The 24,378-nt window shown below is 40.9% G+C and overlaps 1 protein-coding gene across 1 annotated transcript in view; it reads right to left on the bottom strand.

Annotated features, from left to right (window-relative positions):
- ppm1h (protein phosphatase, Mg2+/Mn2+ dependent, 1H) overlaps positions 1-24,378 on the bottom strand; it is a 59,500-nt gene that overhangs the window by 25,781 nt on the left and 9,341 nt on the right. Inside the window, exons 2-4 of the mRNA XM_043709973.1 lie at positions 18,343-18,684; positions 6,161-6,273; positions 3,483-3,567 (exon numbers count right to left, since the gene is read on the bottom strand). Of these exons, the coding sequence (XP_043565908.1) occupies positions 3,483-3,567; positions 6,161-6,273; positions 18,343-18,684 (540 nt within the window). The remainder of the gene's footprint in view (positions 1-3,482; positions 3,568-6,160; positions 6,274-18,342; positions 18,685-24,378) is intronic.

Raw genomic sequence — 24,378 nt, 5'->3', positions numbered from 1 at the left:
ATGGCAACACGACGCCTGGAGGAAGAGCGCCTCATCTTCCGCCTAGGAATCCTCCAACCACAAGGGATGAATGCAGATTTCTCCAGCTTTCTCATTTCCCCTCCCCCCCACCTTTTCTCGGTCCCAACCCTCAGACGCAGCACTGCCTTCTTGACCTGCAATCTTCTTCCCGACCTCTCCGCCCCCACCCCCTCACCTTAACCTCCTTCCACCTATCGTATTCCTAGCACTCCTCCACCAAGTCCCTCCTCCCTACCTTTTATCTTAGCCTGCTTGGCACACCCTCCTCATTCCTGAAGAAGGGCTTATTTCCGAAACGTCGATTCTCCTGTTCCTTTGATGCTGCCTGACCTGCTGCGCTTTTCCAGCAACACATTTTTAAGCTCTGATCTCCAGAGTCTGCAGTCCTCACTTTCTCCTTTCCTCATAAGGCCTTCCTTCCATAACAGGCAACATCCTACTAAATTTCCTCTGAACCCTTTCGAAAACTTCCACTTCCTTCCTATAATGCAATGACCAGAACTATACGCATTACTACAGCTGCGGCCTTAACAGTGTCTTGTACAGTGAAGCATGACCTTGTGGCTCTGAAACTCAATCCCCCTACCAATAAACGCCAACACACCATATGCCTTCTTAACAACCCTATCAACCTTGGTGACAACTTTCAGGGATTTATGCACCTGGACACTGAGGTCTCTCTGTTCATCGACACTGTTAAAAATTTTACCATTAGCCCAGTACTCTGCATTCGTGTTATTTCTTCCAAACTGAACTACCTCACACTTTTCTGCATTAAATCTTCAATCTGTCATTGCTGGTAATGTTAATTCAGGCTGTACCTCTCTAATTCAGCACACTGTGGTTTGGCAACCTCTGTGGCCTGACTCCTGCAATACCACCAGTTTTCCAAAGAACCCACACTGCTCCCAGTTATCTGAAGATTTTCTGCATTTAGTTGATGTAAAGGTAGTTTAAAGTGGAGCAAATAGAGTTCCTGCCATGATCCAGCAAGGCCTGACACAATTGCTGGATTAGGAAGCTACAACATGTACACTACAATAAATTGTCAATGCTTTTTGATATATCTCTCAAACCCAAAATGCATCACCCACAAGAACAAAAGCAACACACAGCAGGTATAAAGTGACACCAGTACCTCCAAATTCCCTAACTCCCTGACTTGAAATATATCATTGCTGCTCCTTCATGGTCATGGGGTCAAAGTCATGAAATTTGCTGATACTTTGGGTGTACCTCTACTAGGCAGACTACACTGATTTGAGAAAGTGGTCCTATGTCATCTTTCCAAAGACTATGAGGATGAGCAATAAATATTGCCAGGAAAGCCAACATTCTATGAATGAATATTTTTCAGTGGAATACTTCAATGCTCCATTCAAAGTATTATTAGATTACTTACAGTGTGGAAACAGGCCCTTCGGCCCAACAAGTCCACACCGACCCGCCGAAGCGCAACCCACCCATACCCCTACATTTACCCCTTTAACCTAACACTACGGGCAATTTAGCATGGCCAATGCACCTGACCTGCACATCTTTGGACTGTGGGAGGAAACCGGAGCACCCGGAGGAAACCCACGCAGACACGGGGAGAATGTGCAAACTCCACACAGTCAGTCGCCTGAGTCGGGAATTGAACCCGGATCTCTGGCGCTGTGAGACAGCAGTGCTAACCACTGTTATGGTCTCAGTGGAACAGCAACATTCCTTCTGTTCTCTTGGTCCACTTTCACCATTTTTTTCTCTCTTTACCAAGCTGAAACATTTTTCATGAACTGACTATTAAACACTATTTCAGTGACGGGAACGCAGTTCAAATGAACTACTGCAAATTCCCTTTTGATATCAGAGCATTTCAAAACAACACCAACTTCAGCGGTCAACATTGAAGCAGCAGTGAAGCCTGATGAGCCCAGATGGCAGTCAGTGGTGAAGCAGTGGTCGGCAGCAAAGCCTGGTGAGCCCTGGTGGGACTTAGCCCAGCTCAGGTGAAAGCACCCCCCTGCATGGGTGGAGAGTGACCCCTCGTGGGGAAAGCCCAGCGTGGAGTGTCTGCAGGCTGTTGGCTTAAGAATGGATTGTAATGTTTAACTTTTAATTTATTTCTTTATTTTTTCTATTTTTGTATACAGGATTTTATACCTTGGTATTTTTGTACCCAAGATGGTGCTAGAAATGGTGACATTGTGCATTTTTCACTGTACTCCTGTACTTGAGTACACATGACAATAAAACCTAAATCGAAATCAACACCACCCTTCCCATTCAAATCAGCAAGCATTGTTGGGTGATAGTCATATATTCATAAAAAGCAAAGAAGTCATTTGTAACAAGTGTCCCTTCCCACTCTAAAATTAACGAGATGCTAAGTATGATTAATAGTAGAGCATTAGTGAGGTCTAGTGATTTTACTTGTACACCAAAAACAAACTACTGACAATAAAAATTAGTATTTTAACTTTGTACAGTTACATTGGTATAGCATCTTTAATGATCACAAGCATCCATAAACACTTAACATCCAATTTAGTACTTTTGAAGGGTAGTCAGTGTTGAAATTTAACAATTCCAACAGCCACTTTGTGCAGAGCAAGCTCCCATGAGCAGCAACGTGATCTTTAACGGGGTAACCTATTTTTGAGGGATAAATATTGGTTAGCACACCAGGGAGAACGCCAGTGCATTTTTAAAAAATAATGCAGTGAGATCTCTAATGTCCAGCAAGGAATACAGTCAGGACCTTAGCTCGACAACTTATTCAAAAATGACTCAGAAGCAAGAGTATTACTAGTTGAGCCAATGTTGACACCAATACGTGCTCTTATGTTTTGTGCAGCAGTGGCTTCCATACCCAAAGGTCAACATGTTGGCTTGCTGATCAGCATGTGCGCAATCCCATAGCAGTTGCACAGCTTAAAGGGAACATCAGTTGATTTTACATTGTTCTATTGTCATAGTACGGTATCTTATATCCAAAGTGCTGCAGATTTTCATATTATTCTCTTATACAGTTACCTAGGCTTTTACAGTGACCAATTTGCAAAACAGAAAAATTTCATAAAAAGAGTTAACAAAATCAATTAATTAATTAATCTGTCTTTGGTTGTGTTAGATGACAGCAAGCTCAGCCAGGATGCTGAGGAATTCTCCACTCTTCTTTAAATAGCACTGAATCAGGGCCTTGGTTTAATATGTCATTCAAAACGTCCAGCAAACCAATTTTTTCCCCCCACTGCAATCTAAGTAGTAGCCTGACTGCTTTTCATTACAAAGAAAAACGTGAAACTTGAACAAAATGTAACAGAATGCATGGCAGACCAAATCAAGAGGCTATTAATTTCAAAGTCACTCAGTATCACAGCTTCAAGACCAGATTAATTAGAATTCCCTCAAACTTGCATTGCCTATTGCTGACAATGTTTTACTAAGTACATTGTATTATCTCAAGTCTCACTTACCAAGTATTGGAGCCTCTGACGTTCAGTTTCTGGTGTGAACTCTGAAGACATTGGAATAACTTCACCATTTCGAACAATAATAGCCCTAAAACAGAAAGAATAATAATATAAAAATCAATTCTATTTGGTAGCTTACGCAGTCTTAACCTACTCATATTTGGATAGTGGGGGTAAACTGGATTACCTGGTGGAAATTCACATAGATACAGGGAGAATGTCTGTGTGGAATTTGCACAATAACTTGGATGGAATTGAAATGGGTCCTTGGCATGTGATGCAGTAATGCTAACCATTGAACCACCATGCCACCCTTTGCTTAGACATGGTAAATATGGAAAAGTTGGATAGAGAATAGCATACCTGGAAGGGCGTGTGCCCAATTTTCTCACCTACTAAAGTAGAGAAACAGAAAATTGTGTGGCTCCACTTAGGGGCCTAAGTTTCTCCTTGGTCATTTTGTGGGTCTTTGTTGCATACAACTAATTCAGTAGCTCCAGGGGACACAAATTGTAAAACGTACCCCATTATCAATTAAAACTGTGTGTGATTAATGTGCCAATATTTTTGCCAATACAGAAAGAACTAAACCTGCAAGAGACTTGACAGGCACCATTTTTTTTTAAGAAAGAGACATAATTTAAATTTCAGAATGCAGGTTTTGATAAACATTCAATATCTGGCTTCAGCTAGCATCAGTATTTCAGATATGCCAGCTTTACTCTCATTACCTAAAAATCTAATGCCAGGGAAACTTCAAATTTCAGTGTTAATGTTTACTCTCACCTATGCACAATTTTACCAATAATAAATATTCTGCTGCAAATCTTCAGTAAAACATGTCATGTGTTCTGCAATAACTCTACAGAATGACATAATAAAGAGGTTAAATAATCTCAGCTGAATACCATTTGGCTCTGCACCAAAACTCTGGGACTTTTCTGAAAATGTCTCTGGACAAATCACAACTAGTAAATTTTGAATTTTACACACACATATGTAGAAACATAGGTACAGTATCAAGGAGAATTAACAGGCAATATTCTAATCATTGGGTTCAAATGATACTACAAACCTTCATGATTTATTACTGGTATGCTTAGATTACAATTAGTACTCAGCAATCCAATCCATGCCATCCAGGCAACTGAACTCTGGTTTGTTTCTCATCCATTAAAATCTCCTATTGTAAATTGTTACGTCTGAATATCTAGAATGAATGGTTCTCAGCAGTTTACAGATAAACTGCAAATCACTTAATTGTCTACTTAACACTTGCACATTTTAATGGTATCACATTAAAACTCCAGATTTCTATTTCTGAATTATTTCAGAAATTCCAACAGGATAGGAGAGTTTAAAATAGACTCTAATCATTACAAGATTTTACAGTCACTTTGTCAGACCTCCAAGTGGACCATAAATGAAGCAATTAAATATGACCACACTATTAGTATTACTAGTCAGTATTTGAATGATTTAACATCCACACTGCATTCCAAGGGTTCGCATGGCAAGACCTCCCTTGACAGTCACTGAATTGCTTTTTTATAATCTGCTGTCTCTGGAATGCAACCTGCTCAAAAACTCTCCAGTATGAACTATTCCTTAAGCAAATAATTTATGAATGCATAATATTAATTTAGCATTAAATATGGAGGGAAGAGGAGTGGAGGGTAGCACAATATAGTATACATTTAGGTACTCGCAGTGCACGCAAATATAAAGACCTCATTATGGAACGCAAAGGAGCTTCTTACAACCCCCTCCTAAACAGTCACAATTCATTACTGAAACATATATTGAAGTCAAGAAGTTGACATTTCAATAGAATTCATCTAGGCGACAAATTAATGAGATTTATTGAGCTTCTGCACTCAGTGGGGGTAATGTTGACTTTGTGAGAAAGCATCAACTGGATACTAGCAAGTCAAAAGCCCTGTTTTACCTCATCTCTCCCCTTGACTTAAATGGAAACAAAAATAAAAATTTCAGGAAAGACATGAAGTGGGCTGCCAAATTGCTGTCATTCACTTAACACTATTGGACAATATCTCAATTATATTCAGGATCTGCACACTTATATAAATCCAGTCTGATAAATAAAAGCTGAAGGAAATAAGAAAGTGATATACACTTCAGAATAATTCATAATTATAATCCTCAATTACACAGTTTGCAACAGCAATGTATCAACTAATTTGAATGTGGATAATTAAAACATCACTAAATGTTCTGTATAAAATATCATCATCTTGGTGTTTACTTGAACATTTTGAGTTCAGCCAAAAAATAATCTCAACCTTTTATTGGTTTCACTAGTATCATTGTTTTCCTTTTCTTTGCAAGTTGTAAGCAGAAAACAATGTTACAGAATGCCAGTCCAATTTTAAGGGGGTAATTTTAACCTTTCCTATCAGATGGAAAGACCATGTTTGAACACCTTTCTTTTATATAATCTGGCCAATATTGTCCTCATTTTGCCAGCACAGCATGAAGTCCTGCCAGCTTCCTGACAAGTGGTTAGGTTAAAACTACAGCCATAACATGAGCTTAGATGGGAAAGCACTTCTTGATTGTAAAGGGAGCATTTAGTGATTAACATGGTCTTCACTATGAAACCACTATATCACAGCTACTGTTAAAGGATGAGGAGATAATGCTTGTAAAGTCAGTCTTACCTGCTATCCCCAGCATTTGCTACATAGAACTTGCCCATCAGAAACATCACGACCAAGGAAGTGCAGCCACCTGAGATACTGTACGTGGTTCTCTCACGTTCAATTTGCACGTCCTGCAGATGGCAGCATCAAGGAGACAAAGGAGACCACATTGTTATTCAGGAACCACTTGCCTGTGCTTCAACTTATCACAAACTTTGAATGGTAAAGAGATATGGTCATGATTCACAATTTTTCCTTTCAAGATACAGCCTCAAATCTCTGATAAAATTGAAATCATAATGTTGTAAATACATCAAATACAGAAAATAATAACAATGTACATGCCTCAGAGTCTACCAAGGGAAAAGACAGATTAATGTTTTGGAAAATGATGAATGAAAAATTTCAAAACTGAGACCTATAGTTTTCTTTACTAAAGGTAACTCGATGGAACCAAGATAGAAAGATGGAATTAAAACTCAGATGTGTGGTGGTTTAATTCATAGCTTGAGTGGCTTACTCCTCTTCCTATGCATGTTCCAGTTAATCACCCTCTGCACTCTTTTTAAAATGCAATGCCCAGATTTACATGCAATGCTCCAGGCCAAGTAAATTGGATCTACACTTGCAAAATTTTTAGAAGATGGAGAGGTGATATTTTTGAAACAAAGGAAGTTAAGGAGATGCTTTACAGGGTAGAGACTGAAGCTGGTCCCCCTTTCTGGGAAATCTAGAACATGAATACAGTCTCCAAGTAAAAGGTCAACTACTTTGATCTGGGATGAGGAGATTTTTCTCCACATAGAGTGTAGTGGATGTTCAATCACTGAGTATCTTAAAGACTGAGATCAATAACACTTTTGATCTTTTAGAAAAAAATCAGGGATATGGAGAGTGGGCTAGAAGGCAATCCAGGCCATAGTCAATTTGCATAGCACAGCAGACTTGTGGGCCAAATGGTCTATTCCTATTTCTCATGTTTAAATTAGATCATGGCTGATCTGTACAATAGCTCCATTTACCTACTTTCAGTCCTCCTTATCCATTGATAAAGGGGCTACAAAAATTTGACATCAAACATGTGCAGTGTTTACCATCTCTCACTGAATGAACTGAAACCCCACAGCCATAGATTCAGTACTGCCAAATTATGGAACTAACACACAAATGTTAAATTATACAATAGAAAGTTAAGGAAATCGGTTCAAATTACAGACCTGAATCTGCTCTTGGTGTTGAGGGCAAAAGTGTCAAATTGCAGTTTACTAACTGCAATCACACAAAACATGTAAGGTCATTGATTTGATTGCAGCAGTCCTTAGCAGTGCATATAATTTTTAGACAGTTCATTAACTTCATTGCAAATTATTTGTGATCTCCTTCAACGGTTCTGTGTTTCAAAAATTTTTTTCTGTCGAGAACCGCTAGAACTCAATGAACTGCATTAGCAGAATCTCAATGTTCAGGTGACAGTGTCGTGTACCAATGCCACTTTCTAACACTCAATGCCTTTGAAGAATGGGAACATTTTATCTGATTAATACCTCTGCCACTTGGCCATGCAAAAAGAGAAAGACTTTAGTTGACACCATATCACACATCTCTCTGAAACCTCTCAAAAGTACTTCACAGACAAGAAATTGGTTTTCAGAGCAATCATTTTTTTGGAGGGCATGATCATTCTGTGTCCACAACAAACAAAATGAGATGCAAATGCAATTTCACATGAAATAATACTGTAGGAGGAGACCATTTGTCCATCAGGCCCATTTCAATGCTAGTTCTTCAACATGAACTTTATTAATCTCAGTTCTCCTCCTCTCTTCCACTGCCTCATTTCATATTCTTTTGAAAATAATTATCCAATTTCCTTTGAACTATTAATCTTTTATTAATCTTTCTGCCTCAACAGACAATTGCAGCCCAGTATTCCACTTCCTAAATGTTCTCCCAATTTCCAGTGAATGGTACAAGTTCCTCAAGTTTATTCTGGAGGATGTGACACCAGGCCCCAAATCAACTAATCAAACTATTCCTGCACTTGGTCTTCTTCCAGAAACTTTTATGATCATGAAAAACATCACTCAAGTCCACCTTGGTCTGCTACTTTGTTTTACCAGAACAATATCCTCTTATGCCAAGCCAATCTTCACGATCATAACTGTCTATTGTGATATGAATTGTAGCTGTGCGTTTTGTATGTTGTGCTACATACATGCATACAATTCTCCTTGCATGGTCCAAACAATATTTTGTCCTCATTCAATGTAAATTCATTTTGCATAAAATCCAAGACCAATGTTTGACTTTCTACTTAAAATGTGCTTCTCTATTTGCATTCCCACCTTTAAAGATTCACATTTCAGCAGCTGTTCTGGATCTCTGTTCCTTCGGCTAAGAACTTTACTATTTAGAGAAGGCTTTGCTTTTGAAGAACCACCACACTAGATTCGAAATGTTAACACTGCTTCTCTTTTCACTGATAGTGATAGGCCTGCTGAATATCTCCAGCATTTTCTGGTTTTAGTTCCTTTCATTTCATTTTTTAAAAAAATCACAACTTACTGTTCGTTCCCAAGCTTCTTTCATGCTACCCTTCTAATCTTCATAATCATTGTGCTTTCCTGTTTTTTTTTACATTATTAATATTTAATTATTGTGTACAAATAATGTTGTGACTTTAGTCAATGAAACGTTCCAAAGCAACTTGACAGCAGCACTATCAGACAGAATATAATACCGAGCCATTTATGGAGACAAAATCAAAGATGTGGGTCAAAATGGTGAGCTTATGTCAATAGTGGAGTAGGATCAGAAATACCCTCTAACTGGAGTCACTAGATAATTAGCTGAAAATGTGTTGCTGGAAAAGCGCAGCAGGTTAGGCGGCATCCAAGGAGCAGGAGAATCGACCTTTCGGGCATGAGCCCTTCTTCAGGAATGTTGCCCTTTTTCAGCTCTGATCTCCAGCATCTGCAGTCCTCACTAGATAATTAGTCTGGCAACAATGTCACTAGGCCATTGCCTCCCCATTTTCTATGTTGTCACGCTTACTTTGTAAGTGCCCATGTTTTCACAGCCTGCATGCAGTTTTTCAAACCATGTGGATTAGAGGAAGCATTAGTTGCAGGGTTAGAGGTTACAGACAACTGGAAGAATGAAAGTATAGAGGGAATTGAAAATTTTAAAACTTAGTGTCTGTCTTAATCTCCATAGGTCCATCGAATCTCTCCCAGAATAGCTATCAGGATAAAGCAGCCTGGTGGATTGGCACCCCATCCAAAAACATCCATTCCCCCTACCACTAACGCTTAGTAGCAGCAGTGTGTACCATCTACAAGATGAACTGCAGAAATTCACTCAGGTCCCTTAGATAGCACCTTCCAAATGTGTGAACACTTCCATCTAGAAGGGCAGCAGCAGCACATACATGGGAACACCACCACCAGCAAGTTCCCACTAAGCCACTCAACATCCTGAGTTGGAAATATATAAACCTCCTTCAAGGTTGCTGGATCAAAATCCTACAATTCTCTCCCTAACAGTATTGTTGGTCTACCTACAGCACATGGATTGCAGCTGCTCCAGAAGGTAGCTCACTACTGCCACCTTCTTGAGGCCAACTAGGAATAAATACTGGCCCAGTCAGCACTGCCCACATAAGCTGGAATTCCTGTCAAAGTAGAAAATATTCACCAGTACCTCCTTTTGAGCTACATGAAGATCTCCACCATATTATTATAGGTTATAATTTGGATACAATTCCACTCAGACTTCAGGAACAACTTCAAAACAGAGAGGAAACAGAGAAAGAGAGAGTAGGGAAACAAAACAAGCTTGAAATAAGAGATATAGAACAGACAGCACATCTTAAATCTAATCCAGCAAAATTATTCTTAAAGTTGCATGAAGGTAAAGAGGCAAGCAAGGTATTGAGATAATTTTTCAGTTCCTTTCTGGCTATGATATTGTAGTACTATCAATATGGAGAGATCAGTGTTAGTGATGAAACTGTGTTTGTTCTTGTTTAGGATGTGGGCTCCACTGAGGACATGTGGCTTGGGTGGCACGGTGGCTCAGTAATTAGCACTGTTGCTACATAACACCAGGGATCCAGGTTTGATTCCAGCCTCAGGCAACTGTCTGTGTAGAGTTTGCACATTCTCCTCATGTCTACGTGGGCTTCCTCCCACAGTCCAAAAGTGTGCAAGTTACATGGATTGGCCATGCTAAATTGCACATGGTGTCCAGGGATGTGCAAGCTAGGTAGATTAGCCTTGGAAAATACAGAGCTATAGGGATAGGATAACGGGTTGGAACTGGATGTGATACTCTTCAAAAGGTCAGTGTGGACTTGGTGGGCTGAATGGCCTTCTTCCACACTGTAGAGATTCTATGACTGTATTTGTTTCCTGTCCCTAATTGCTTGAAGTTGAGTGGCTTGCTGGGTGATTTCAGATGGCTGTTAAGAGTCAACCACATTTGAGAGATTTGAGTCACTTGGACTGGACCAGGGAAGGATGGCAGATTCCCTTTCCTAAAGGAAATAATTGATTGATGATTATCATTATGAGTGACACAAATTTCATATTCAAATTTAAAAAGAAAATTAGTTGCCATGCTGGGATTTGAATCTATGCTCTCAGAGCTATGCTTGGACCTCTGGAATACTATGAGGAGAAAGTGAGGTCTGCAGATGCTGGATGCTGCCTGACCTGCTGGGCTTTTCCAGCAACACATTTCCACCTCTGGAATACTAGCCCAGTGATGTTACCACTTTTCCACTATCTCACCACTAAAATGCTTAATCTCATCCAAGACTTGATGTGAGTGATCAAGGACTAATTTTCTTTTTCCCCCAGCATTGGTAGTCTTCTTACTCGTAAAATCATGGTTGATGTAGCTTCAGTTGGCTCTTTGTTAACCATTGCCTGGAGTGGATCAGCTCTGACATGGTAGACTCTAGTATCCAAATGGCCATGGAGGTTTTCGATATGTTGCAGGAAAGACAATGTGCTAAGAAAAAGGATAATCTATTGGCCTCTGTTTTCCCTCATTGGTCAAAATAAGCTTTTTGATTCTGCTGTTTTCCAGCAGTCCCTAGCTGGAAGCTGCTTAACTTGAAGTGCACAACAGCTGACTGGCTGGACACCATGCCTCCCCAACCAACCAGAAACAGTATGGCAACCTATTCACCATGGCAATGGAGTTGAACCTCTCTCAGAACTGCTGTCTCCATGCTGTGCTATGCTCTGTAGTGAAACTGGAATGTCATAGAATCTCTTCAGTGCAAATAGAGGCCATTTGGCCTATTGAGTCTGTACCCATCCTGCAAAGAGCATCCCACCCATACCCACCCTATTCCTATCACCCCTCATTTACTATCCACTGAGCCTACACAATCGTGGACTCTATGGGGTAATATAGCTTGGCCAATCCACCTAACCTGCACATCTCTGAACTCCCCAGGGTGCAAGCCCAGGCTAAATTTATGGGGATATGAACTGTCCAAACATCAGAATGTCCGTCTCAATCTCCCTGGATGACTGCAAAGGAATTAAAGCAAGACATTTGGCACTGGTTTTGTTACTAGACTTGCTGCAAAGATTACTTATCGAGACAAATGATAAGACAAGATGACCAATTAGTCTGCATCCTTTGGACTCCACTTCAGATTCTTTGTCAAGGTTTACCCTTTACCTTCAATGTTCCTGAGGTATCCTAACAGCAATGGAATGATACGTCCATAGTCTGGAGTTTACTCCATGAAGGTCAACCTTTGTCCACATGCAAGTGGGTCAGCACTCTGCATGTATAGGACCAAACTTGTTGTGGGAGGCAATGGTCTAGTTGTATTATTGCTAAACTGTTAATTCGAAATCCAAGAAGGTTCAGAGTCTACCAAGGCAAATGTGGAATGTGAATTCAATAAAAATGTGCAACTAAGATTCCAATGGTAACCATAAAACTGTTGGCAATTGTTGGAAAAACCTCTTTGGTTCATTAACGTTCCTTAGGGAAGGAAAGTGCTTTCTTTACCTGAACTAGCCCACAAGTGACTCCAGACCTAAAGCAAAGTGGTTGACTCTTAACTGTCTCTGGGTGATTAGGAGTGGACACTAAATGCTGGTGTAGTCAGTGATACTCATATCCTGTGAATGAATTAAAAAACTTCAAAAGTGTCTCTAAAGGTTTAATCTGGGACTGTGAGGATCCATTTTCCATATGCTGTTGCAAGATGCATAGTTGAAGACTTGCAAATGAAGAGACTATGTATTGGATGGGAAAAACTTGTATATTCAGTTCCCATTCAGAAAAGTACAGTAAGATTTGGTAAGAATTATAGCAGACAGCACTATTTTAGTAGGTGGAGGAAGGTATGGCCAGATATGGAGGGGTGAGGTATCACCACTCACAAACCAAGCTTCAGTCAGGAGCAAAATGACAATACAATGACACACAATAAGGTCATTAAGCCCTGTTTTGCTTTGGAGAGGATTCCAAAGCATTGCATATTTATGTCCATAGGTTGCTAATTGCTATATTGACACATTTCCCACTTTTCATTATACAATTCCACAAACACCCCGATACTTAAATTCAGTCACAATAATAACTTGATCTCTCTCAGACCTTCCTATTCTCAATTTCCTTTTATTCTCAGCTTTGACATTACTCCATATTGTTACTACTGTTAATTAAGTATGCTCAAGGTGCAAATGAACTCATCATCCTCTGAGTCCCTTCATGACTGAAGAATCTGGTACGAGATGGGCAAGGACATTTAGAAGCCCACCTTTAATTATAGCAGAACTATTTCCTCTCCTCATTTTCATCCCCTCATTTTAGCCCACGATTATGCTGGAGTTCCCAGTGTGATTGGGCAATTGTTGAAAGGTCATCTGCTTCTGTGTTGTGACAATATTTAAACTTGACAACTGAAATTTAGGATGCGCTCATTGAAGATTGGTTGGGTGAGCAGGATACCTGCTCTGTCACACTTTCAGTGGCAGGAGATAATGATTAATATGAGTAGAAATTTCTTCTCTCAGAGAAGTTAGTTTGTGGAATTCTTGTTTCCAAAGAGCAGTGTAGGCTGAATCAGCAACAATATTCAAGACTGAGTTAAGGCAGATTTTTGATTGATGAGGGAGTCAGGGGTTATTGGCAGGCAGACACAAAAAGAGGAGTTGAAGCCACACTCAGATTAGTCATAATTTTATTGAATAATAGAGGTGGCTGGAGCAGTTGAATGGCATACTCCTTGTGTTGGATCATAAGGTTCTCAATTTTGGAGATGCAAAAGGCACAGGAAGACACTCACTTTGAGTACATTGAGAAATAAATTCAGCACATCCAAGGACACTGGAGGCTATGCAGGTCAATGCACAAATCAACTGGGCAATTTAAAATGCGTATAATTTGAATTCTTAAGATGGGAAAGATTTTATGCTATGTTAATTCTATGAATATAAAGGACTGCCTCAGGTAGAAACCAATTCTCCGCATCTCGCCACATAATAGCATTGGAGTAGAATGCCAGATGCATCTTTTTGAGCTCCTATTGATAATGAGTAATTTATTACCTGCAAAGTCACAAGGGATGCCAGCAAGCTTTGAGGTCACGGTGAAGCAATGCTTGGAGCAACAGGATGGGTTTAGAAAGGGTCTGCTGAAAATAGATCCTTTGAGAAATGTCAACTCAAGTTGGAACAAAATTAAATTGTATTCAACTTTCTGATGATCTGGCTTTAAACCCAGGTTATATTTTTAATGAAAAGAAAAGCACTGCAGTCTCTGGAAATATGAAGTACAATCCAAACATGTTGCAATGACATACAGAGGAACCTCGATTATCCGAACGAGATGGGCGGGCACCATTTCGTTCGGATAATTAATTATTTGGTTAATCGATTCAATGCCTCTCCTCTGGGGCTCAGAGTTTTCGGAAGTTTCGTTTTTCCTCACTTTACTTGCCTTGCTCACTCTCTCTGTCTCAGGGTTTGTTTCTGGGCAGAGACACACTTGTGTGTAAGGGACCTGCAGCATTGCCAAAGCCTCCCGCAATACCCCCCATCCCCAACCACCACCAATCCCCCCCACCCAATCAGTTCAATGGGATTGACACAGGGAGACTAGACAGCAGCAAACCCCGTCCCCCTGCACCCCCACTCCCTGTCCGCCCCCAATCCCGTTCAACCCGCCCCGACCACCCGCACCTCCATGCACCATCTGCACCGCCTCCCCTGTCCGCCCCCCAACTCCATCCCCATCCACCCCCACCCCTCTCTGGGGCAGCCAGACTGGACACCAACAGTAAGGCTACTGCTGCCTTTGGGGATGAGTCTCCAATAGTGAGCGCGCACGCGTGCTCTCACAACTTTTTGCTGCAACTTTTTGTCACGTACCATCCTTGCCCCGTACAGGACAATGTCAGAGAGATTCTCTGGGGAAGGGGGGGTTAGGGTACACTTGAGGGAAAGTGTGTGGAGACAGAGAGAGACAGGGCGAGAGGTCAGTCATTTGGAGACGGTGCCTGGGCTCCCATCAATGTCCAGGACTGATCTTGGCAGCATTTCAGTAGCTAAGTTCACTCTTAATCATTGTAAGCAAAAGACGCGATCAGTTTGGAAACACCTCTTTGATGTAATGTTTCTAGCGGGACCTCGAGATCTCCTTCAGATAATCCAATGTTCGGATAATCGAGAATCCTCTGTAAACAGGTCAGGAAGAAGTGCTAAATATTCTAACATTTTTGTATTCTTTTGAATGATCCATCAATTTTCTAGGTGGCCTTCAGAGGTGGTACATATCAGCAAAGGCCAGAAGATGGGGAAAGTGAAAACTTAGAGAAATATTGCAGTTCCAAATGAATGGGAAACTGGAGGCAGTTCTGTAGTATATTTCCAGATGACCATGCCTAGCGTTTTGTGATACTGGCCACCTCTACAAATAAGTGACACTGGATAAAGGTATTTTGAGGTTGTTTGCTGTCACCAATCCTTCTTTGTCTTGGGCTGATCTAGTCATTATTGATAGAGGAGATGCCAGTGTAGATGCTAACCAGATTTCTCCAGCAAAACTTGAAGTAAACTGGAGATATTGTACTTCATTTTTTGCTTAGACACTTTACAGCCTTCAGGACGCAACATTGAGTTTAACAACTTCAGAGCAAGACCTCTGACCTCCATTCTCATTACATGCCTCTCCCCCATCCCAGTATCTTGTTTGCATAGCTTTGCTCTCAGAAGAGCTGACCTATTATTCTTCTATTAACACCTACTATTAATACCCATTCTATATCTATACCTCTCCTTCACTCCCATCAGCACTTCCTTTGCCTTGTGTTATGGGCAGCTTCACCATCTATTGTACTGTGCACACCCCTTCCCACCCTATTTCCCCCTTTGCCAACATACAAAAATCATCTTTTTCTAGCTGCTTTCATTTCTGAAGAGGAGTTATATCGGACTTGAAATGTTAACTCTTTCTCTCTCCACAGATGCTGCCTGACCTGCTGAGTTTCTCTAACATTTTCTGGTTTGTTTGTACAAAGGGGCACTGCTCTAAGATAACAAAGTCTATTGCATTAAGGCAATAAAGTACAACTACATTTGGTCACACATAATTACGAGGAGCTTGAACAAGTACACCCACTTCCTCTGAGAGTTAATATAGAACTTTTAGTCTCCACCAACAGATTATGAATAACATCAGTAGAATGGGTGGAGATAATGTAACATGAACATTAACCCCTTTGATACCATTACCTTATATGATACAATACCACTGAAAATTAGTGCCCAGTTCCACTGCTATTGTTTTGTAAGTGTAGTTTAATGTTTGCAACAAATAACTAAACATAGCTACAGTTACTGTAGCAAGAGTGACTACACATAGAGAGTAAAATCAGAAGAGTTAAGCATTTGGAGCACAAATTCCTAATAATTCTCTTTAATGCTACTTAATATTGATTGATTTTCTTTTAAATGCTCTTCCCTTCCTTTAGCCAGGCTAACAGCTCAATGGAGTACTGAGGAAGTGTTGTAGTGTTAGAGTTGCTGTATTTCAGATGAGATATTAAAAATGCATTTCACATGGGCATAAAATACTCCACCCTCCTTTTTCAAATATGAATGGAGACCAATATTAATGTCTCAACCAAAATCATAAAACGTTGATTGTAAGTAATAGAATCTTGTGTCAGTGTAGGGGACCACTTGCGTCAGTGTTAGCTCTTTGAAAGCTGTATAGACATTTAAGGTTCGGCCACATTTGGAATACTGTGTACAGTTCTGGTCGCCACATTACCAGAGGATGCAGAAGCTTTGGAGAGGATACAAACATGCCTTATCAGGATATTGCCTGGTTTGGAGGGTATTAACTATGAGGAGAGATTGGACAAACTCTGTTTGTTTTATCTTGAAGGTCAGACCTGTTTACAAAACTTGTGGTGAATTTTAACATTCTTTGTGTCTTTCTTTTGAGTTTAATTTATTTTCCTCCTTAATCAAAAGAATTTATGTGACCTCCACTTGAAAATAAAAGGATTTGCAACTTGTTTGTCATATTTTCAGGATGTCCCATATAGTTAATGGAAGTATCTTTTTGAATGTGACTGCTGTCATAATGTAGGCAATCAATTTATACATCTAAGTCCTACAAAACAGCTATATGATAAATGGCCAGATAACTACTGATTGGATTAGGAACAAGAAAAGGGACTGCTTTATTGCTGGGTATTTACTGCAAACTCCAAATAGTAAGAAGGGAATAGAGGAAATATTTTACAAAATTATGAAAGGTATGAATAGAATGCATAGTAGGAGAGTTCCCAGGGTAGAAATGTCAACTACTAGGGGACATAATTTTAAGGTAAAAGGAAGAAAGCAGATACAACAGCAACATTCAAGAATCTTCTTGACACATATATGAATAGTCAAGAAATAGAGGGATACGGACTGCACAGAGGCAAAAGGTACTTAGTTTAGATAGGCGTCACATGTCTGCGTAGGCTTGGTGGGCCAAACAGCCTGTTGCTATACTGGACTCATCTCTGATGCCCAATTTATTTTTACAACCCCGCTTGGTCCTGGTCAGCCTGCATATTTGTCATTTTCAACTTCACGTCTAATTGTCTTTTTAAAATTCTCTTTGGAATCTGCTTCCACCAGCCCTTCAGAAAAATCCAGATGTTTGTGCAAAATGTTCTTCATTCCTTACTTATTTCTTCAGTGTATTATTTTAAATATTGACCTTTGATTATCAGTTTACATGGCAGTGGAAACAGTTTTGTCTGACTTTCTTAATTAGAACTCATCGTTTGAATTTATTCATTTTTGTCTCTTTCTAGAACTACTGTAGAGTTGTGAGAGCATGGAATGCGTTGCCAGCAGCAGTTGTGGAAGCAGGGTCATTGGCGACATTTAAGAGACTCCTGGACATGTATATGGTCACAGAAATTTGAGGGTGCATACATGAGGATCAGTGGTCAGCACAACATCGTGGGCTGAAGGGCCTGTTCTGTGTTGTACTGTTCTATGTTCTATGTTCTACTTTAAACCTTATTATTTTGTGATCTCCATTACCAACATGTTTCCCACTGAAACAAACTCCAACTTTTTTATTTTTATCTCTGAACTACATATGCCTTCCTCATTGGGTTTGAAACAAACTAATTAAAAAATTATCCTTTAGACAATTTAAGAAACTCATCCTCACTGTTCATTAACTAAAATCATTGTCTTTATATGTCTTTGCCAATTACTGCAAAATATTTCCTCTATTCCCCTCTTACTATTTGGGGTTTACAGTAAATACCCAGCAATGAAGTCCCTTTTCTGGTTCCTAATATAATTAATAGTTCTCTGGCCATTTATTATATAGCTGTTTTCTGGGACTTAGATGTACACAAATTGATTGCCTGCATTATGACAGCAACCACATTCAAAAAGGTACTTTCATTAGCTATGTGAGACATCCTGAAGGTGTGACAAACAAATTGCAAATCCTTTTATTTTTCAGGTGCAGGTGACAGGATATATTTTTGATTAAGGAGGAAAATAAATTAAACCCAAAAGAAAGGCACAAAGAATGTTAAAATTCACCATAAGTTTTGTAACAGCCAACAGGCACCAATGAGTTTCTCTTTTGTCAAGTCATTGAAGCCTATTTCAAATGATTGCCTCAAAAACACTTACCATTTCTTTAAAAGCATTCTCTATTGCTCCAATAACCAAACTCTCATGTGGAATTTTCTTCTCAATGAAGAACCGTGTCGGAGGGCTGCTTGGTGACCCTGGAGTCCCCATCGAGCCTCGCAGCGAGGCAGCTCTGGTTAACGTCCTTGTAGTGCTCACCACTTCGGGCTCATCATTGAGGCAGGTTGGGGGAAGCACTGCTGAGTTTCTCAGGATTCCAGCCACCTCTTGAAGATGCTCTGCTATCTTGTGGTGGAGGAGCTTGGAGGCTACCACTGCAGCACCAGCTCCCGCATGTCCATCAAACAGTGCCCAGTAGTTAAATGTAATCTCCTCTGATTCCTATATTTAAAAAAAAAGTCGAGATACTCAATTTCAGTGTTTCAAATAACAGTCTGTGCTGCTTGGCAAGCATTTCAATTTCTGGAATGGTCACATGGTCAAAATTCTCATTTTAAGGTAAAACTAACAAAAAAGAAGTCCATTTGACCCATCATGACCATGCTATCGCTTTGGTTTTTTTTTAACCCATTCCCCTGATTTTTTCCCATAGCCCCTGTCATCTTTTTCCCTTTGTGTACTTATTCACTTCTTGAGCTACACAATAATGTGAGTGGAATGTGTGAGTGATTGTTGAAGAATTTGGTCCTATGCAAATTATAGATTACTTCAATAGCATAAGTTCCCTTCATATTCACAACAACATGTAATATAATAGCTTTAACAGAATAAATATTCCAAGACACTGCATGAAGATAAAATAAATTCTGACATTGACCCACTTAAGACAGATGATCAAAGGCTTGATCAAAGGCTTGATCAAAGAGGTAGGTTTAAAGGATCATCTTAAAAGGTGAGAGAGGGATATAGAGAGGGAATTTCATAACTTCGAGACTAATTGTCTCACAATTTGTAGCCATTCATTCAGCCAAATGAAGTTGAAGATGCATAACAGATTGGAATTGAAGGAAAGCAGAGATCTTGTAATGATCTTGCTGAAAGAGGCTAAGAGATACGCCAGTGCACAAAACCACTGGGCCATCCCATTCCTGTTAATTGCTACAGCATACCCTAAAGCTATACCTAATTCATTCTATCACCCAGTAAAGTTTTGGGCGGCACATTGGCACAGTGGATAGCACTGCTGCTACATCGTGCCAGTGACCAGAGTTCAATTCCACCCTCAGAAGATTGTTTTCTGCCAACACACTAAAACAGCAACAAATGAACTTGAAAGACCTTATACAGATAACAAGCAAAACTAATGTCATTTACAAAATACCTTGCAAGAACTGTAACAAACACTATACTAGACAAACAGGCAGAAAACTAGCCACCAGGATACATGAACATCAACTAGTCATAAAAAGACATGACCCACTCTCACTAGTATCCTTACATACAGATGAAGGAGGACACCACTTCGACTGGGAGAACACATCCATCCTAGGACAAGTCAAACAGAGACACGCACAAGAATTCCTAGAAGGACGGCATTCCAACCGGAACTCCATCAACAAACACATTGACTTGGACCCCATTTACGACCCTCTAAGAAAAAGAATAGGACATGACATCACCACAGAAAATGATATCACCAACCCAAGGAAACCTAAACAAATAAATAGAGAAGAAGTCATTATCACCAGTGCTTCACCGGAGGCTCACTAATAATGTTACCTAGTATGGTGACGAAACATCTGAAAATGAACTTTCCAGCTCATCAAGCAAATTTACATACAGGGGTTAAGATACAGATCGATCATGATCAAACCAAACAGCAGGTCAGACTGGATTGGGGGAGCATGGTTACAGGCCTCTTCTATGTTTTGTAAGGAATCCATCCTTTTCATATCAATGGAATGAATATCTGACACCAAAGAACAAAGAAAAGTTACAGCCTAGGAACAGGCCCTTTGGCCCTCCAAACCTGAGCCGATCCAAATCTATTGTCTAAACCAACATAGAGATGTACAGCATGGAAACAGACCCTTTGGTCCAACTCGTCCACACTGACCAGATATCCTAACCTAACATAGATCCATTTGTCAGCACTTGAACCATATCCCTCTAAAACCTTCCTATTAATAAACCCATCCAAACGCCTTTTAAATGCTGTAATTATACCAGCCTCCACCACATCCTCCGACAGCTCATTCCATACATGCACCACCCTCTGCATGAAAATGTTGCCTCTTAGGGCCCTTTTATATCTCTTCCCTCTCACCATAAAACTATGTCCTCTAGTTCTGGTCTCCCTCACCCCAGGGAAAAGATCTTGTCTGTTTATCCTATCCATGCCCCTCATGATTTTTATAAATATCTATAAGGTCACTCCTCAGCCTCTGATGCTCCAGGGAAAACAGCCCCAACCAATTCAGCCTCTCCTTATAGCTCAAATCCTCCCACCCTGGCAACACCCTTGTAAATCTTTTCGAAACCTTTTCAAGTTTCACAATGAGCTGATAAATCTTTTCTACCCGATTCATGTGAAGGCAACATTTTGCTAAATCTCTCACTGTGGTGGACTTGACTGAACCAGCTCTTCTTCAAGGAAATAGGAAGATGGACACAAACGTTTTTGTGAAGAGATTAAATTAATCAGGATAAGAACAATGGAAATTGGGTATAACAAAACCAATTGATTACTATGACAGAGCAAGTAAACCTGAAAATCAAGGTTAAAGTTATAGTTTGTTTAGACACTTGAAATAACTAGAAGAATTTATTGTTAGAATGTGATAAATTTATCAATGTGGCAAATGTTAAATAATGCAAAGTGAATTATAATTTGTTTTGCATTCACCACTCAGAAACAGCCATGTCACACTAAATGTTTATGTAAACATCACATAAACCTTCTCTGACTCTTGTTCCATCCAATAGTAGTTGGATATTGTATTACTGCAGTTCTAATAAGCTGCTTGTACACGATGCTTTGTGGACAAAGCATGTTTTACAATGTTTTGACATAAATCTTTAAAGAAATATTCTTTCTTTGGACATGTACTGGACAAGGCCAGCATTTGTTACCATACCCTCGTAAAAAGTGTTTTCTCTTCTTGAAACTCTGGTGGCCTCTGGCTACAGCTGCAAGGCTTTCTCGTCAACCTTTGATAAGAGTTAGGTATCAAGCATGTTGGTGGAGATACACAAGTTACTTATAGACTTGGAAATAGAACAGACTTCCTCCCCTAAAGAGACAAAAAAACTGCAGATGCTGGAATCCAAACTAGACAGGCAGGAGGCTGGAAGAACACAGCAAGCCAGGCAGCATCAGGTGGTGCAGAAGTCGACGCTTCAGGTGTACCCCTGAAGGACACTCATGGACAGGTTGGAGCTTTGCAATGATATGAAAGTGTCAGTCACTTTATCTTTCTTACCAGATATTTTGAGAAGCAGGTCCACTTTAACAGGGTTATGTGACGCAGTAAGCCCTCAAGAATGTATGTTATTTTTAAACCAAGTATTACAGCTGCAGAATTCAAGGGTCTGACACTATGGTCAACGTGCAGGTAAGGCAGCAACCAATTTGAACTGACTAAATTCAACACCAAATCAGGCCACTCAACCAATCAGTGGTAGGCAGGAATCCAACTAGAGGAGTATTTTTCACCCAATTCCCATTGAAATCAATTTTGCTGGAACACACTTGGTCAAGTTCTGTCACTAGGAGATAGTGAGGACTGCAGATGCTGGAGGAGTCAGAGGGCGCTGAAAAAAGCACAGCAGGTCAAGCAGCTTCTGAAGAGCAAGAGAGTCGACATTTCAGGCTGGACCCTTCAATAGGACTGGGGAATGGGGCTGAGAAATAAATGGGGTGGTGGGGCTTGGGGAAAGGCAGGTGGGATGGTGATAGGTGGTGCAAAATCCATTTTAATTCCTAGCAAGATTGAGATTAATTGAAGCTTAGTGCTGTAGCTAAGTGTACCTTCTCAGCTACACAAAACCTAAGGCGGTGATAGTGATAAGTCATTGGGAAGTGTGGATCGGATAGGTGGGAAGGAAGATGGACAGGTAGGTCAGATCAAGGGGGAGGAGCCAAGACAGAGGGTTGGATCTGAGAATGGGGTAGGGGAAGGGAGATTTAGAACTGGTGTATTCAATATTGAGGCCATGTGGTTGTGGGCTCCTGAGGCAGAAGATGAGATGATTCTCCTCCAGTGGGCGGGTGGCATTGTTTAGGTGGTGAAGGAGGCCCAGAATAGACATGCCATGGGGGAGTGGGAGGAGGAGTTGAAATGGATGGCTACAGGAAGATGGGGTTGGTTGGTGTGTATGGACCAGAGATGTTACCTGAACTATTCTGTGAGTTTGTGCTCGGTGTCTCCAATATACAGGAGGCCACATAGAGAGCAATGGATGCAGTAAATGAGATTGGAAGATGTGCAAGTGAATCTCTGCCGGATGTGGAATGATCTTTGGGGCCTTAGATGAAGATGGGGGGAGGCCTACCCTGGTGCTTTTTCCAGTGCCACACTTTATCGATTCCAAATTCTGTCACTCTCATCCTACCTTATTAATGAATACCACCCATTCAATAGTGCAAAATCCATTTTAATTCCTAGCAAGATTGAGATTAATTGAAGCTTAGTGCTGTAGCTAAGTGTACCTTCTCAGCTACACAAAACCTAAGTGATCAGGGCTGGAAATTATGTGCCCCCATGAATGTGTTTTGGATTTGGGGGCAGGGGAAACACATGTAATACAGGGAGGTTGGTTAGCCAATCTCTTTCCCACCCGTCCCCAAGTTCACCCCCTTATACAGAGTGGGGTCCAAAATTGTCAGGTTGTTGAAAGCTCAACTGACTGAAGATAGCGCTGCCTCCTTCTTTTCCAATTACCTGTTCCAAAAACCTCAGTCACTTCTCTGCTCCTCTGACTTCCTGAAGCTTTCCAAACCCTCCCTGACTCAGTAACCAGATCTACGTTACAGGGAGATAACGTAGTAAAAGAAAGTCCTATGGCATGCTTACCTTCATTGGAAGGGGTGTTGTGTATAAGGATAGGCAAGTTATGCTGCAGCTTTACAGAACTTCAGTTAGGCCACATTTGGAATATTGAATAGTCTGGTCAACACACTACCATAAGGAAATGGGTGCTTTGGAGAGGGTACAGAAAAGTTTTATCAGCATGTTGCCTGGTATGGGAGATACTAGCTATGCAGGTAGGTTGGATAGACTGGGTTTGTTTTCATTGGAACACAGGAGGTTGAGTGGCAGCCTGATATAAGTTAATAAGATTGTGAATGGCATGGATAGAATGGAAAGCATGAGGCTTTTTCCCAGCCTGGAGGGGTCAATTACTAGGGGAGAAAGGTCAGGCAGCATCCAGGGAACAGGAGAATCGACGTTTCGGGCATAAGCCCTTCTTCAGGAATGAGGAAAGTTTGTCCAGCAGGCTAAGATAAAAGGTAGGGAGGAGGGACTTGGGGGAGGGGCGTCGGAAATGCGATAGGTGGAAAGAGGTCAGGAAGAAGATTGCAGGTTAGGAAGGCGGTGCTGAGTTTGATGGATTTGACTGAGACAAGGTGGGGGAGGGGAAATGAGGAAACTGGTGAAATCCGAGTTCATCCCTTGTGGTTGGAGGGTTCCTAGGCGGAAGATGAGGCGCTCTTCCTCCAACCGTCGTGTTGTTGTGGTCTGGCGATGGAGGAGCCCAAAGACCTGCATATCCTTGGTGGAGAGGGAGGGGGAGTTGAAGTGTTGAGCCACAGGGTGGTTCGGCTGGTTGGTCCGGGTGTCCCAGAGGTGTTCTCTGAAACATTCCGCAAGTAGGCGGCCTGTCTCCCCAATATAGAGGAGGCCACATCGGGTACAGAGGATGCAATAGATGATATGTGTGGAGGTACAGGTGAATCTGTGGCGGATATGGAAATTTCCTTTGGGGCCTTGGAGGGAGGTGAGAGGAGAGGTGTGGGCGCAAGTCTTGCACCTCCGGCGGTTGCAGGGGAAGGTGCCGCATCTGCTCCAAGGAGGACCAGTTCCAAAAACGCACAACCCAGATGGCCTCCTTCTTCAAGGACCGCAATTTCCC

This window comes from Chiloscyllium plagiosum, chromosome 19 (assembly GCF_004010195.1).
Source record: "Chiloscyllium plagiosum isolate BGI_BamShark_2017 chromosome 19, ASM401019v2, whole genome shotgun sequence".
Lineage (NCBI taxonomy): Eukaryota > Metazoa > Chordata > Chondrichthyes > Orectolobiformes > Hemiscylliidae > Chiloscyllium > Chiloscyllium plagiosum.
Note: the sequence above shows the minus strand (reverse complement) of the source record. Positions and strands in the feature narration are given on the sequence as shown.